We start from the raw sequence: 14,076 nt of genomic DNA, 5'->3' as shown, positions 1-14,076 counted from the left end.
CACACACGCATCACACACGCACAAGCACATGCGCAAAATACGCGACCACACCTCAGCAACGCCGGAACTACGGAAGTCCCTTACGGAGACATTTTGGCGTATTCAACGCGTAATACGGACGTATAATACGTTGCGTATTGTCTTACGCCATGTGTGACCCCAGCCTAATACTTCCAACTCTTTATTGTGAAAGCTTCATTTAAAATTCATGGCCGGGAGAGTGAGGGACAGAGCTGTTGTGAGCAGGGATAGGCTACTTTCACACTAGCGTTGTGCACTGCATGTCGCTATGCATCGTTTTGTAGAAAAAATGCATCCTGCAAAAGTGCTTGCAGGATGCGTTTTTTCTCCATTGACTTGCATTAGCGACGCATTGCCACACGTCGCAACCGTCGTCACCAAAAAGCGTTGCATGTAACGTTTTTTGGTGCGTCTTGTCCAGCATTTCCGACCGCGCATGCGCGGCCGGAACTCTGCCCCCTCCTCCCCGCACCTCACAATGGGGCAGCGGATGCATTGAAAAACAGCATCCGCTGCCCCCGTTGTGCGGCGCTTCCACAGTATGCGTCGGTACGCCGCAACGTCGCATTGCGATGTGCAGTGCACGATGCTAATGTGAAAGTAGCCATAGACGACGGCCGTTTCGCGCTGTGCTTGCGCTTCCACGGGTCAGTATGCAAAGGGATATGACGAAGGAAGATCTTCACCGGCCCCAGTGTTCTGCTCCCACCTCACTCCCCTCCCACTTAACAAAATACAGCACATTAAAACCAAGTGAACCACACATATAAAAAAAAAACATCATTTTTACATCATACCTGAGCATTAGCAGTAGCATCGGAGTGAAAAAGTATATCACAAGTTATTATGCATAATATTGCCCATCTAGAAAATTACACTCTAAATGCGTCAGATTACTATATGGAAGCTAGCTTCATTAATGCAAGAATACCGACATGTCCACTCGATCATTTAGTCCTATCAGACCCATTGCGTTAGTACGCATAATCCATTTTGCTTCACATTTGAGCAGTAGATTAAAAAATGTTGAGTCCCTATATACTAACATCAAACATAAGGATGGCTTATCAGCTGTACGTTTTTTCTTGGGTATGTCCTCAGATTTAAAAAGCCACAATAAATGATGTATCTCATCCTTCACATGTGAGAGCAGAATATCAAAGGTTTCAATGGACATCCGAAGATACTGTAACATTGAAATTTAAAGGGATGATCCCGAAGCTGAACATACAGGGTGTGAAAGGCACCATATGTATTCCGTAAAAAATAAACTTCATGGATCCAATATCTCCTTTGGGAAATATGCCTTCTCTGCCGAAGTCGCTACTGCATCAAGCGAAATCTAACAAGCTCAGACACAAACATCTTGCTTGCAGCAGAAGTTCTCTCAATGCTTTCAAAATGGAGAATGTTAATATCCACACACACCCAACGCTGACAAAACAGCAAAAAAAAAAAAAGAGAACAACTTTATTGACAGTGCATGAAGGCAGACAAACGGATGCTTCACAAATGGACAGCAAAATGTAATAACGCAGTCACATGCATTAACGCAAACGTTAACGTGAAGCCAAATTTGGCTCATTTCAGTACATGCGTTTAACGGATTGTACTAAATGTGAACCTAGCCTTACTGTTAATTCTAGGTACAGTAACTGATCGGCATTACATTGAATTGGTCATGGATCCAGTGCTAAGGCTATTTCTCCAAAGTGTCCCAGGAGTAATTTTTCAATAAGACAACACCGAGCCGCATATTTCCCTTGTTCCTGTGTGGAGCCTGCATGGCCTAAATATCTCAACATGGCCTGTAGAGTCTCCAGACTTGTCTCCCATCGAGCACATCTGGACCGTCATTGGTCGGCAATTGCACAATGGAGCTTCCAGCAGCAGATGTTAGAAATTTGCCAAAATGCATTCAGTGTGACCAAAAGTTCCTCAATCATTAATAACCACAATGACAGCAGCCAAGGTGTGTAAGGGTGGGAATTTCTGTTCTTGGCGCGCATACTTGATCCATCCTGTGATTTCCATAATTGCACGACTTTTCCTTATTGGTGTAGCAATTTGAGGAATGTAATTTTTTTCTAATTTTTTATTTTACAACTGATCTGTGCCCTATTTACATAAGACATTTCTAACATTTCTTCTATGTTCCCATCATATATCTACCACCCACCATGGACCAAACCTCCAGATACCGCTGACCAACAGAATAAATAATATCTGCAGCGGCAATACTGTCAGGAACGTGTCCATAGCGAGCCGCAGTAAGGTACGTCCTTGTTTTATTTCTCCATCTCACACTACATGGGATATTATCCAGGGGCAGGATACATAATGGTCCGCATAAGTAAAGCCTCCCTGATTCTCCTGTTTTGGCATCCACAAAATGTGATACTACAATATTATCCTCTATGGGTTTTTTTAGTTGCAACTTGCTTTAATAACTTTATTTTTTTTTTAGAAGTGTTGACATAAGATTTTACATAAATGCGTTTAGAAAAGGAAGAAATAAAAGTAGTTATAGTGGATCTGTCATCAAATCTCAAGATACAAGAAAGTCTGTATGAGCCTATATGGAAGTTTTCCTGCCTAATTTGAAAATTATTCTTTTAATGAGCCTAGGTCTAGCTGGACACATAAAATGATCTTATAACTTTAAGGGTTAGACAGCCATTGTGATATTGATTTTCATGGTAAGTACATCAGTCTTATCAGATTTAAGAGACTTAATTAATAAGTTTTGCAGTGCATAATGTGAGAGCTGCTAACAGATCCACTTTTGAGGTGTATTCCCATCTTAGAGATTTCTGTCCACAGAATATGCCATAAATGTCTGACAAATGCCGTTCTCACATCTGTTCTCCACACTTTTCTTCAGAATGGCTGTTCCCTATCCCGCTTTTATGTCTATTTCTATAGATCCCATGGAAATCAATGAAGAGGACCACGAACATGCACGGCCATCTCTGTATTCATTGGAAATGGGAGTGCATCTATCAGACAGTGATGATATATCCTGTGGATAGGCAAGGACTATTTATGGTGGAAATAGTCTTTTATTAGACTGTTTAATGTTTAAAGGGGTTTTCTATGAGTTGAAAAATTCTTAACCTGAAAAGTTTTCGTGTTGAATTATTTCAATGCATTTTTTTTTGCTTCTGCGTCTTTGTTTTTTTCTCTGGACCCATTATCCTGGGCACATGCCAATCATTTTCTTTCAGGTTTATGGTTGTGGTGCCAGTTCAGCTTACTACAATTATAACTTTACATTGGGGCGTCCTGTTCCCACCATCTTTATCCTGCCACTATACCTCCTTGTTCTGTAAGGACAGCGATATCTTTTTCCATCTATCTCCACCCAATACATCTCTTTCTGCACTAATATATTCTATTCCCATTACATCCCCTTGCTCCAGGTCACCTTTCTATATGTGATGGGCTGGAGTCTACTGAGATGGTGCTTGGTGTGGAGCTCCTGTGGGGTAAGTACAGTGACTATGGAATATGACGTCCTCTACATGATCTGTGATGTGCGGGGACTTTAGTGGAGGAGACTGCACTTGGGGTAAAGATGATGATGTTCGCCCAATCCCATGTACTACATGTTGATGGATCTGGTGCATATCGGGGCAGTGACATTAGTCTGGGAAAGCCATATGACAGACGACCATAACATCACTGTCACGATAGGAAAGAATTGGTGGCGAGAAAATGTGACCCAACTCCTGGCAAAAAGAAAACAGGATTAACTCTTAGGGAACCTGTCACCCTTTTGAGTTATGAATATGGGCATACAGGTTGTATACAGGTGAAATTAGTTGTACCTGTATGCCTCCTGGATGTGGCCTTTTTAAGTAAAAATCATCTTTTATATATTCGATCTTCCAGGCTATGGGGCGTAGGCTGCCTGGAAGATAAGACTTCCTCCGCTCTTCATTATATAAGTTTTTACCTCTCCTTCTCATCAGACGTCCCTTTCAGGTCATGTGCGCTGCCAGAAATTCTGCGCATGCGCGTTCTGCCTGCCGTTGCTCCTCTGCACTGCTCCCCTCTTCTGTGGACACTGTCTTCAATTTTGATATGCGCAGGCGCTGGAGAGTCATTGTAACTTCCAGTCCTAGCGATTTCTGGCATACAGTGAAGGTGAATTCCCCACAGTGCAGAGAGCCACGGCAGGCAGAATGCGCAGGCGTGGGATTAACGGCCGCGCACATGATGTCAAAGGGGAGGTAATAATTTCTATAATGAAGGCAGGAGGCAGTATTATCTTCCATGTAGAAAAGCCGCAGAGACACCATCACGTGTTTCTCAACGCAAGGATATGTGCTTGTGGATGGATACCATGTTTTGGCATAGGTGGTTTTCCTTTATTGGATGCAACCCTTCCCGTGGTTGTTCCTTCCCGGTGAAAGACCTGGCTATTCATTGCTTGCGTTGAGAAACACGTGATGGTGTCTCCGCGGCTTTTCTACATGCATTTGCATATTTCCCTTTAGGGATGGGGGCAGTGTTCTGGATCACTGCGTTGAGAAACACGTGATGGTGCCTCCGCGGTGTTGGATGTTTTGATCTCCCCGAGGTCATTCATCCTTATGTTTATAGTATTATCTTCCAGGCAGTCTACGCCGCATAGCCTGGAAGGTATAATAAATTATTTTTACTTAACAAGGCCACATCCAGGAGGCATACAGGTACAACTAATTTCACCTGTATACAACCTGTATGCCCATATTCATAACTCAAATAGCTCAAAAGTGTGACAGGTTCCCTTTAATTCCTTGCGATTGTGATATTCACTACAGCAGTCCAATATTAAAATAATAGTCTCAACAAAATAAAGTGAATATAAAGAAGGCACAGACACAATGAATAGAGTATATTAATTTTTATTTTACATACTATCAAATTTAATTAAATTTAATCATCCAGTGCCATGTATAGGATTTACTGCATAAAAAGGATGTGAACCAGAGGAAGGCAAAACAACCCCATGTGTGGGGAAAAATTCCTTCCTGACCCCAAGTACTGGCGATCGGCTAATCCCTGGTTCACAGCAGTCTCAGCTCCGGATGGGCCCTATCATACCTTTTATATGGGATATTTTATACATTTAAACATATATTTCTACCTTTATATCTAAATTATTAATGGTTATTCTTTCTGATCTATTCTTATCCTTTAATAAAGGAGGGGGGAACCTCCCGCCCACGGGCCGCAAGTGTGCCTTTTCATGAGGCCCGCGGGAAGGTCCCCGCAGTCCGCAATGTCCGGGCAGCAGCCGCATCCTGCCGGCACTTTAACTCCAAGTGCACAGCACGCAGCATTCATAACAGAATGCTGCCTGCCCTGCACATGAATGGTGTCATCTGGGTGGGCGGAGTTTGTGATTGGGTGGGCGGCGTTAGTGATTGGGTGGGCGGGGCTGGGCCAGCACCAAATGCTCTCCCATCCTACTGTCCCGGAAGAGGAACTGCTGCAGCCAGAGAGTCCAGAGCGATCCCTGTGCTGGCAGCTCTGCAGGTGATCTGTGTCCCTCAGCTAATTTATTTGCCCACCGTAATCTCTGTGCCCCCCCCCCCCCCGCTATGTGCCCCCAAAAGATCTTTGCTCCCAAAACTATAAGCCCTCTGTGATCTCTGTGTCTCCCAGCTATGTGTCCCCATGTGATCCCTGTACCCTCAGCCATGTGCCCCTGTGAACTCTGTGCCCCCCTGCTTTGTGCCCCAATATGATCTCTTTGCTCCCCCACCTATAAGCCCTCTGTGATCCCTGTGCCCTCCAGCTATGTGCCCATTGTGATCTCTGTGCACCCCGCTGTGTGCCCCAATATGATCTCTTTGCTCCCCCAAATTTAAGCCCTCTGTGATTTCTGTGCCCCCAGCTATGTGCCCCCATGTCATCTCTGTGCCCCTCCTGTGACCCTGTACCCTCCAGCTATGTGCCCACTGTGATCTCTGTGCACCCCGCTATGTGCCCCAATATGATCTCTTTGCTCCCCCAACTATAAGCCCTCTGTGATTTCTGTGCCTCCCAGCTATGTGCCCTCATGTCATCTCTGTGCCCCTCCTGTGATCCCTGTCACCCCAGCTATGTACCCACTTGTGATCTCTTCCCCATGTGATTTCTGTGCCCTCCAGCTATATGCCCCCTGTGATCTCTATGCCCCCCAGCTATATGCCCCCTGTGATCTGTGCCTCCCAGCTATATGCCCCATGCAATCTCTGTGCCTCTTCTGTGATCCCTGTGCCCCCAGATATGTGCCACTGTGATCTCTGTTCCCCCCCCGCTATGTGCCCCAATATGATCTCTTTGCTCCCCAACTATAAGCCCTCTGTGATCTCTGTGCCTCCCAGCTATGTGCCCCATGTAATCTCTGTGCCCCTCATGTGATCCCTGTAACCCCCAGCTATGTGCCCCTGTGATCTCTGTGCCCCAATATGATCTCTTTGCTCCCCCAACTGTAAGCCCTCTGTGATCTGTCTCTCCCAGCTATGTGCTCCCATGTCATCTGTGCCCCTCCTGTGATCCCTGTGCCCTCCAGCTATGTGCCCACTGTGATCTGTGCACCCCAGCTCTGTACTCGCTGTGATTTCTATGCCCCCCTGTGATCTCTGTGCCTCCCAGCTATGTGCCCCATGTCATCTCTTTGCTCCTCCTGTGATCCCTGTACCCCAAGCTATGTGCCCCAATATGGTCTCTTTGCTCCACCAACTATAAGCCCTCTGTGATCTCTGTGCCTCCCAGCTATGTGTCCCCATGTCATCTCTGTGCCCCTCCTGTGATCCCTGTGCCCTCCAGCTATGTGCCCACTGTGATCTCTGTGCACCCCTCTATGTGCCCCAATATGATCTCTTTGCTTCCCCAACTGTAAGCCCTCTGTGATTTCTGTGCCTCCCAGCTATATGCCCCCATGTCATCTCTGTGCCCCTCTGATCCCTGTGCCGCCCAGCTATGTGCCCCCATGTCATGTGTGCCCCTCCTGTGATCTCTGTGCCCTCCAGCTATGTGCCCACTGTGATCTCTGTGCACCCCGCTATGTGCCCCAATATGATCTCTTTGCTCCCCAACTATAAGCCCCCTGCGATCTCTGTGCCTCCAGTTATGTGCCCCCGTGTCATCTCTGTGCCCCTCCTGTGATTTCTGTGCCCCCCAGCTATGTGCCCCCTGTGGTCTCTGTTCCCCCTGTGATCTCTGCCTCTCCAGCTATATGCCCCCTGTGATCTGTGCCCCCCAGCTATGTACCCACTTGTGTTCTCTGTTCCACCTGTGATTTCTGTTCCCTCGAGCTATATGCCCCCTGTGATCTCTGTGGCTCCCAGCCTTGTGCCCCCCTGTGATCTATGTGATCCCTGTGCCCCCCTGCTATGTTCTCCCTGCAATATTTGTGCTCCCATGTGATCTGTGATCTGTCCCCCCCAGCTATGTGCCCCTCTGTGATCTCCGTGCCCCCCAGCTATGTGCCCTCCTTTGATCTTTGTGCCCCCGTGTTTTCTGTGCTCTCCAGCTATATGCCCTCCCTGTGATCTCTGTGGCTCCCAGCTTTGTGCCCCTCTGTGATCCCTGTGCCCCCTGCTATGTACCCCCCTGCAATATTTGTGCTTCCATGTGATCTGTCCCCTCCGGCTATGTGCCCCTCCATGATCTGTGGCCCCCAGCTATGCACCCTCCTTTGATCTTTGTGCCCCCTGTGATTTTTGTGCCACCCCTGGAAAAGCAAAGAGAAGCTGTGAGAAGCAACATGATCAGCATCACCTATCATCACAGCTGCCCCTAAGAGAATCAGCTCCAGCCGTCACATTAAGGGTGAATTACCGTAATGAATTGTTTGACTAAATATAACGGGGTAATTTTCAAGGTGATCATTTTTATGTGGCCACCGGATGATGGTAGAAATTTCCAAATGGCCCCGGCCGGAAAAAGGTTCCCCACCCCTGCTTTACTACCTATCCTTATCCTTACTTACCTATATTTATCTATAGTTATACTTGGTTACCAATGCTTAACTTTAGTTATTCTTTCTTACCTATACTTATTGTGTTTCCTACACATATCCTTTCTTACCTATAATTAATTATACTTGTCATTTCTTATCTATACTTACATATGCTTATCCTTATTTACCTATACTTGGCATTTCTCACCTATAAATATTCTCCCTTACCTATATTTACCTATACTTTTACTTTCTTATCTATACTTATTTTTTAAATAAACTTATTCTTTGTCACCTATACTTACTTATATTTATCCTTTCTTATCTGTACTTTTCATTTTTTACCTATAATCATCCTTTTGACAGTTATCCTTTTTTATTTTTATTGAATTTTAAATCTACTTATTTTTTTCCTACCTATACTTACCCTTTCTTACTTTTATTTATTATGTTTTAACTATAATTATCCTTTTACTTTTTTTTTTTTTTATTATTTTTTATACTTATCTTTTTTGGCTATACTTATCATTTATTATTGAATCTTAAACATACTTAACCTTTTTTTTTTTTTTCCTTTATTTACCTATACTTATCCTTTCATACTGATACCCCTGTACTTATCCCTTTTTTTTTTTTTTTTTTTTTTTTAAATCTTGCATATACTTATCGTATCTTACCTATATTTACCTATACCTATTTAACTATCCTTTTTAACTATACTTATCCTTATTTACCTATTCTTAACTTTTTTTTTTTTTTTTATTATTATATCCTAAATATTCTTATCTTTTTTTACCTATATCCGTTCCTACCTATACTTATTCTTTATTACCTATACTTATCCTTATCTGAACAGAGTATTTATGAAGGAGGCAATCCTGGCCCTCGCTCTTCTCATCATCATTCTTACAGGAATGCGGGGCCAGGCGCAGCAGGTTGTTTCCTCCTCCTCCTCTGTGCTTGTGCTGCCTTCTTCAGAGACAGGATCTTCCTCCACTGAAGTAGTGATGTCGTCTTCTGGAATATTCTCTGTCTCTGCTTCCTAAAGACACAATGAAGTAAAACTAAATATCGTGTTCCCGATTCATCATATGCATTTTTGTTGTGTCACGTTCCTTTTTTGTCTCGTGTTATTAGTTTCCTTTTTAGGTGCCGTATTCATCAAAATCGTGCACGAGATTCATGAATTTGGCATAAAGTTAAAAATGGGCTTCCTCTCTGTCTTGAACTTTTTTTGTGACTTTTGGCACCAAAAGTCACAAAAATTGCCCCCAATACTGGCTTACTCAAACATTCAGCAGGGCTGGACTGGAGTAAAGTTGTGGCAAATTTTCAAATGTTTAAAAGGTTTAAATTGATGAATCAGGATAAAATATCCGTAATGAGTAGACTCCGTCCACAAAGCGTAAAACAAAATAACAGGCAATCACATATAGTATAGACTTCAAAAAGGCACAAATTAAATAATAAACTAGGTGCAAACAGAAAAGGTGCTAAACACACAAAACTAGACAAAAAACAGGCACAAAGGCAATGATGGATCAGGGCCTGTGACCTGGAGCCGATCCCTATGTGTAATAACCCGAGAGGCTGAGAAGCGTCAGCTGAGAGATGGGGGTGATACTGACATATACCGGTGTGTAGGGAGAAATGCTGCATAGTGATGGGGATCTGTATAGAACTACTAGAACCAAACAGAAGGACAATTCCAGTTTTTCCTCTACATGATGCTAATGGAAATCATGTCCTGTCAGTTCAGTATGAAGATACTCGCTGGTTCATCACTGCCATCACTTACGTCGTCCTCTGCGATCCTGATGTCGTCATCCAGCTTCATGAAGATCGGCTGCAATACAACAGGTAAGAGTTAGTTTGTTTGTATCTATCTTTTAATTCTATAAAGGGGTTGTGTCACCTCGGTGGGATTTTCATAAATCATTGTACCCTAACACTGTCAGGATTCGGCTACGTGTGCCGGGTCCAGCATTTGTCATGTGACCAAAGTCAGTGATTTACATACAAGTGATCAGGTCAGAACTTTACATATTGTTCACATTCTGCCGAGAATTAGACCACGGCTGTAAAACCCCATTCATTAGCCATTTTCTGAATTCCCCATATTATTGCATCCTAGGCGTTCTAGTGTAGAGATGCCGGCAGGGCTGTAGGTAGGGGAGCACTTATATAGAGTATGGTGCCCATGAGGCCCTTACCCCGTCATCTTCGTCACAGCCGTCCGCATCCTGATCCTTATAGAAGAAAAGAGGAAAATTAGAACTTGTATTGGGAAATGTTTGGGTGCTCTTAGATCTGCATAATGATATTATTGGTGTTTTTCTCTGTGTATTCGTGTGTTTTTTATTTTATATTCTTGTTTTGATGCAGTTATTTTATGCTTAATTTACCAAAATTCTAGACACCCAAATATATGTATAATGTTGTGTCCTTTTCATCAGTTGCTTAATACGCTGCAATTTTGCTTTTTTTCTGAATATTACTTTGTGTACATGTCTCATCGAGCGCAGTGACCTAGGGGAACTATAATGTTTCATTCTCACTAACTGACCCAATATACAATCTTTCTGCTGACTAATCTTGCACACAGCAGTATGACGCCACTCACGGCCTCACACTTATTCTCCTGTGATTTTGTGTTTTTTCTCCTTGTGATTGGTAGCAGTCAGTATATATTGCAGTGCGACTTCAGTGACTGTGAACTGTGACTATGAACAATTTGTTTGTGTGAAACGCGTTAGTGAAACTTTATATGGTTTGTTATGGATTTAAATAAAAAAACAACATTCTAGATAAAAGCTGAAGATTTTTTTATTTGTATGGATGCCGGACCAGTCATTTTATGAAGTACTTGCTTCCAGAAATTCCAGGTACAATACTTCAGTATCGCGTTTGCATACTGCTCTGAGATAGGTGGGAAGTTAGCGTTTTTTACACATGGCTGTCAGACTAACGATCTTTTGGCCAATAGATCTCTCTCTTGACACCCCGTACACTGGATCCCTTCACCAAGCGCTCTTGTGTTGTCTACGGAAGAGCTGCTGCCAAACTTCGGTGGCAGCGTCTTATCTCTCAGAGAATAAAGGAATTGGTGGTTGGAAATCCAACAGGCCAGATTCTTCTCTCCCCCAACCTCATCTGTCAGGAGAAAGTGGGTGCCCCATATACACAGGCACGATATTGGCAGATTCTGCTGATTTTAGTCATGTGTATAGGGGCTTTTAAAGTTTTCAGTGTAAATATCTGTAAAAAATAAACTGATTGTGATAATTTATTCTTTTTCTTAGTCCTACGTAGATATTTCTCTGATGAACAGGAATAAGCGGCTTTACATCTGTTCTGTGTAAGGATGTTTTCCACATTGCCCTTGTAGCAAATGAGCCAGGAAAGCTTCCAGCTCTTCTGTCCAGTCGGCACATTTTTGGGAAGTATTTCTTTCATACCTTTTATATTATATACAGTAGATTATCCTATTATATTCTATACAAAGACATCCTGCAATAAATGTATACAACATGGGGTACTGTTTTTATCTTCACAATGGATCCTTATAAGTGACATATGACATTATGGGGCCGATAATCTCAATTTTGCACACTGTGTAACTGTACCGAAATGTTCCAACTTCACAGTATATTTCTTCCTCTATCGCATAGGCAGCTGAAAGATGAATTTGGCCCATCTTACTCCAGCATTGGGTCACGACCGGTGTGTAAACCACTCATTTTAATACATTTTCCCCTGAGTACTTATACTTATATCTCTGTTGGAATATACTTCGAAGTGAACCTTTCAGCAGGATTTGATCTCATAAAAATGATATCTGAGGTGAACAAACATGTTCCTCATCATGGACACAGACTGTTTGTGCTCAGGGGCGGCCTGTGGGCAGATCTCTCCTTGGTCTCTCTGGCCTAGAGCAGGAAGATAAGACCCTGCCTACAGTCCCACCCCGGAGCACGGGCAGAGCAATAGCTGCAAACTTCTAACCCTGATTTGTGGTTGTGGTGTAATCAGTGTTAGAAGATTGCAGCTAATGATATGTCCGTGCTCCGGGGAATATCATTAGCTGCAGGTCTCTCTGGCTCTCTAAGCTGCAGGCCGCCCCGAAGCACAACCAGTCTGTCTCTATGATGAGGAACATGTTTCTTCACCCCAGGTATCTTTTTAATCGGTTTAAAAGCGCCATCCTGACAGTGTCTGTAGGTTACTGTGCACAATCCTGCCGACAGGTTCACTTTAATGATATAATCTGCTCATATCACTTACGTAGTATTCGGTGATCCATAATCCATAGAGTCTTAACTGTTGCAATGAAAAAAAAAAAAACGTATTAGTAATTTATCTGTTTTCTAGTAACAGATCTAATAGAACTCGACTCGTGTGATTTCTGTAACAAACATTTTTATTAATAGCCAGATCAGATCATCCTCTATATGTATCTGCCCCACTGTACACTATACGTTATCATATATCTGGGCCTAATTCCTCATAAATCGTGGTGGGATCTGGAAAATTACTGCTTTTCTTACTGACGTTAAAGATTTGTTCAGATTTGCAGAGTTTCTGCCATTTTCACAGCAAAAAAAGCAAATCACTCTGACAGCACAGACACCGCCTCTGAGCGTAAGGACAAGTTCACACTATTTTATTTTTGGGCTGAGTGCTGTCCATGAAGAAACTTATGTCACACGGACGGCACAAGGACCAATGAGATTCAATTAGTTGATTGGAGCGTTCTTTTGTTTCTTTAGATTCATAGATTGAATCTCCATGTGAAAACATCTTAGTTTCTTCTGTAGGTTGGATGAGACTCGTCTATTCAAGTCTATCGGTGTGTAAAATAAAATTGGATCCCATACGGATCATCCATACAGAGTAAGAATTTTATGGATACAAACAATTCTTTAACATAGGAAATTGTATTTGGTCTAGTAAATTTTCAAAACTGCTGAAGTATAAAATAGATGCCATACGGATAAAAATTGAGATAAAATGCATCTGTTTTTCTGCATGGAAATCAGATATTTTTTTCTCTTCTCTTGTGTGAACTTAGCCTTGGGGCTCATCCAGACAAACGTATTAAACGCCCGTACACAAAACTAATAGCATACAGAAAGCACAAGGACCAATTCAATCTATGAGGTTGTTCACGTGAACATTTTTACACATGAACTGATGGTCTACGTGTAAGAAGAAAATCCATTATGTGATGTCCTTAATTCTGTGCACTATATGTCCCATTAGGGGTCTCTATGTTGGAGAAACAGGACAGAAACTGAGAGCAAAGATGCGGTCTCATCGCCACATGATTACAGACAAAAAATCATTTACCGGTGGCCAAACATTTCTGTCGTCCAGGACACAACATAATCAATAGGAAAGTTGTCATATTAAAAGGCAACTTCAAATCACAAAAACATTGAAGGGTCTGGGAATAAAAGCTTATTAGAGTCTTTGATTCCTACCACACAGGACTAAATTTGTCAGGAGCATTTATGACTCCCTACAAAATCTGAGGAATCTGCTCCAGAGACATTGAGGGCACCAGCTCTCTGATCTTACATGGATATTGGGACTATAAAAAATGTCACACCATTAATGTAATTAATTAAGGATTTACTCTCTGAACTTAGTTTCTTTGTTTATTTAAATGTCCATTTATTATGCCTTGCCTCTGCTCTTTCTTTGTATATACAGTGTTTGTGTTTCTTCAGATACTTTGTTCTACCATGCCTGAGGAAGAGACCTGAAATCTTTTTTCAACTAGATAACATGGTACCCAACCTTTTTTCTCCCACAGATATTTTACACTAATAAAATAAGAAACTGTATTTGAGCTTTATTATGTATTAATGTGTGCAATATGTATGTGAGAATGAATATATGGATATGAAAATATTGTACATACAGATGTAGGTGTAGATGTCAGACTCTTACCTCCTCCAGGGTCATCTCCGTCCTGTGCAGGTTCCTGAAGAGCTAGAAAGATCAGATACCACTTAGATGACATGAACAATATATGCTGGGGTAGGTGAGGGGGTCATTCCACTTATTCTGGGGGTAGGCCGTAGTCTGTTTCTATATATGTTGGTTCTGGC

The 14,076-nt window shown here is 42.6% G+C and overlaps 2 protein-coding genes across 2 annotated transcripts in view; one reads left to right on the top strand and one right to left on the bottom strand.

The window, feature by feature from the left end:
* The window catches only part of LOC143769954 (uncharacterized), a 36,327-nt gene extending 24,102 nt beyond the window's left edge, over window positions 1-12,225 (top strand). Inside the window, exons 2-5 of the mRNA XM_077259038.1 lie at window positions 2,219-2,296; window positions 3,444-3,509; window positions 9,715-9,820; window positions 11,263-12,225. Of these exons, the coding sequence (XP_077115153.1) occupies window positions 2,219-2,296; window positions 3,444-3,509; window positions 9,715-9,820; window positions 11,263-11,297 (285 nt within the window). The 3' untranslated portion in view covers window positions 11,298-12,225. The remainder of the gene's footprint in view (window positions 1-2,218; window positions 2,297-3,443; window positions 3,510-9,714; window positions 9,821-11,262) is intronic.
* LOC143769953 (uncharacterized) overlaps window positions 7,515-14,076 on the bottom strand; it is a 29,819-nt gene continuing 23,257 nt past the window's right edge. The window contains exons 4-8 of the mRNA XM_077259037.1: window positions 13,916-13,957; window positions 12,245-12,280; window positions 10,174-10,209; window positions 9,759-9,806; window positions 7,515-9,002 (exon numbers count right to left, since the gene is read on the bottom strand). Of these exons, the coding sequence (XP_077115152.1) occupies window positions 8,805-9,002; window positions 9,759-9,806; window positions 10,174-10,209; window positions 12,245-12,280; window positions 13,916-13,957 (360 nt within the window). The 3' untranslated portion in view covers window positions 7,515-8,804. The remainder of the gene's footprint in view (window positions 9,003-9,758; window positions 9,807-10,173; window positions 10,210-12,244; window positions 12,281-13,915; window positions 13,958-14,076) is intronic.

This window comes from Ranitomeya variabilis, chromosome 4 (assembly GCF_051348905.1).
Source record: "Ranitomeya variabilis isolate aRanVar5 chromosome 4, aRanVar5.hap1, whole genome shotgun sequence".
Lineage (NCBI taxonomy): Eukaryota > Metazoa > Chordata > Amphibia > Anura > Dendrobatidae > Ranitomeya > Ranitomeya variabilis.
The sequence above is the reverse complement of the archived record's forward strand: the minus strand, read 5'-3'. Positions and strand labels throughout refer to the sequence as shown.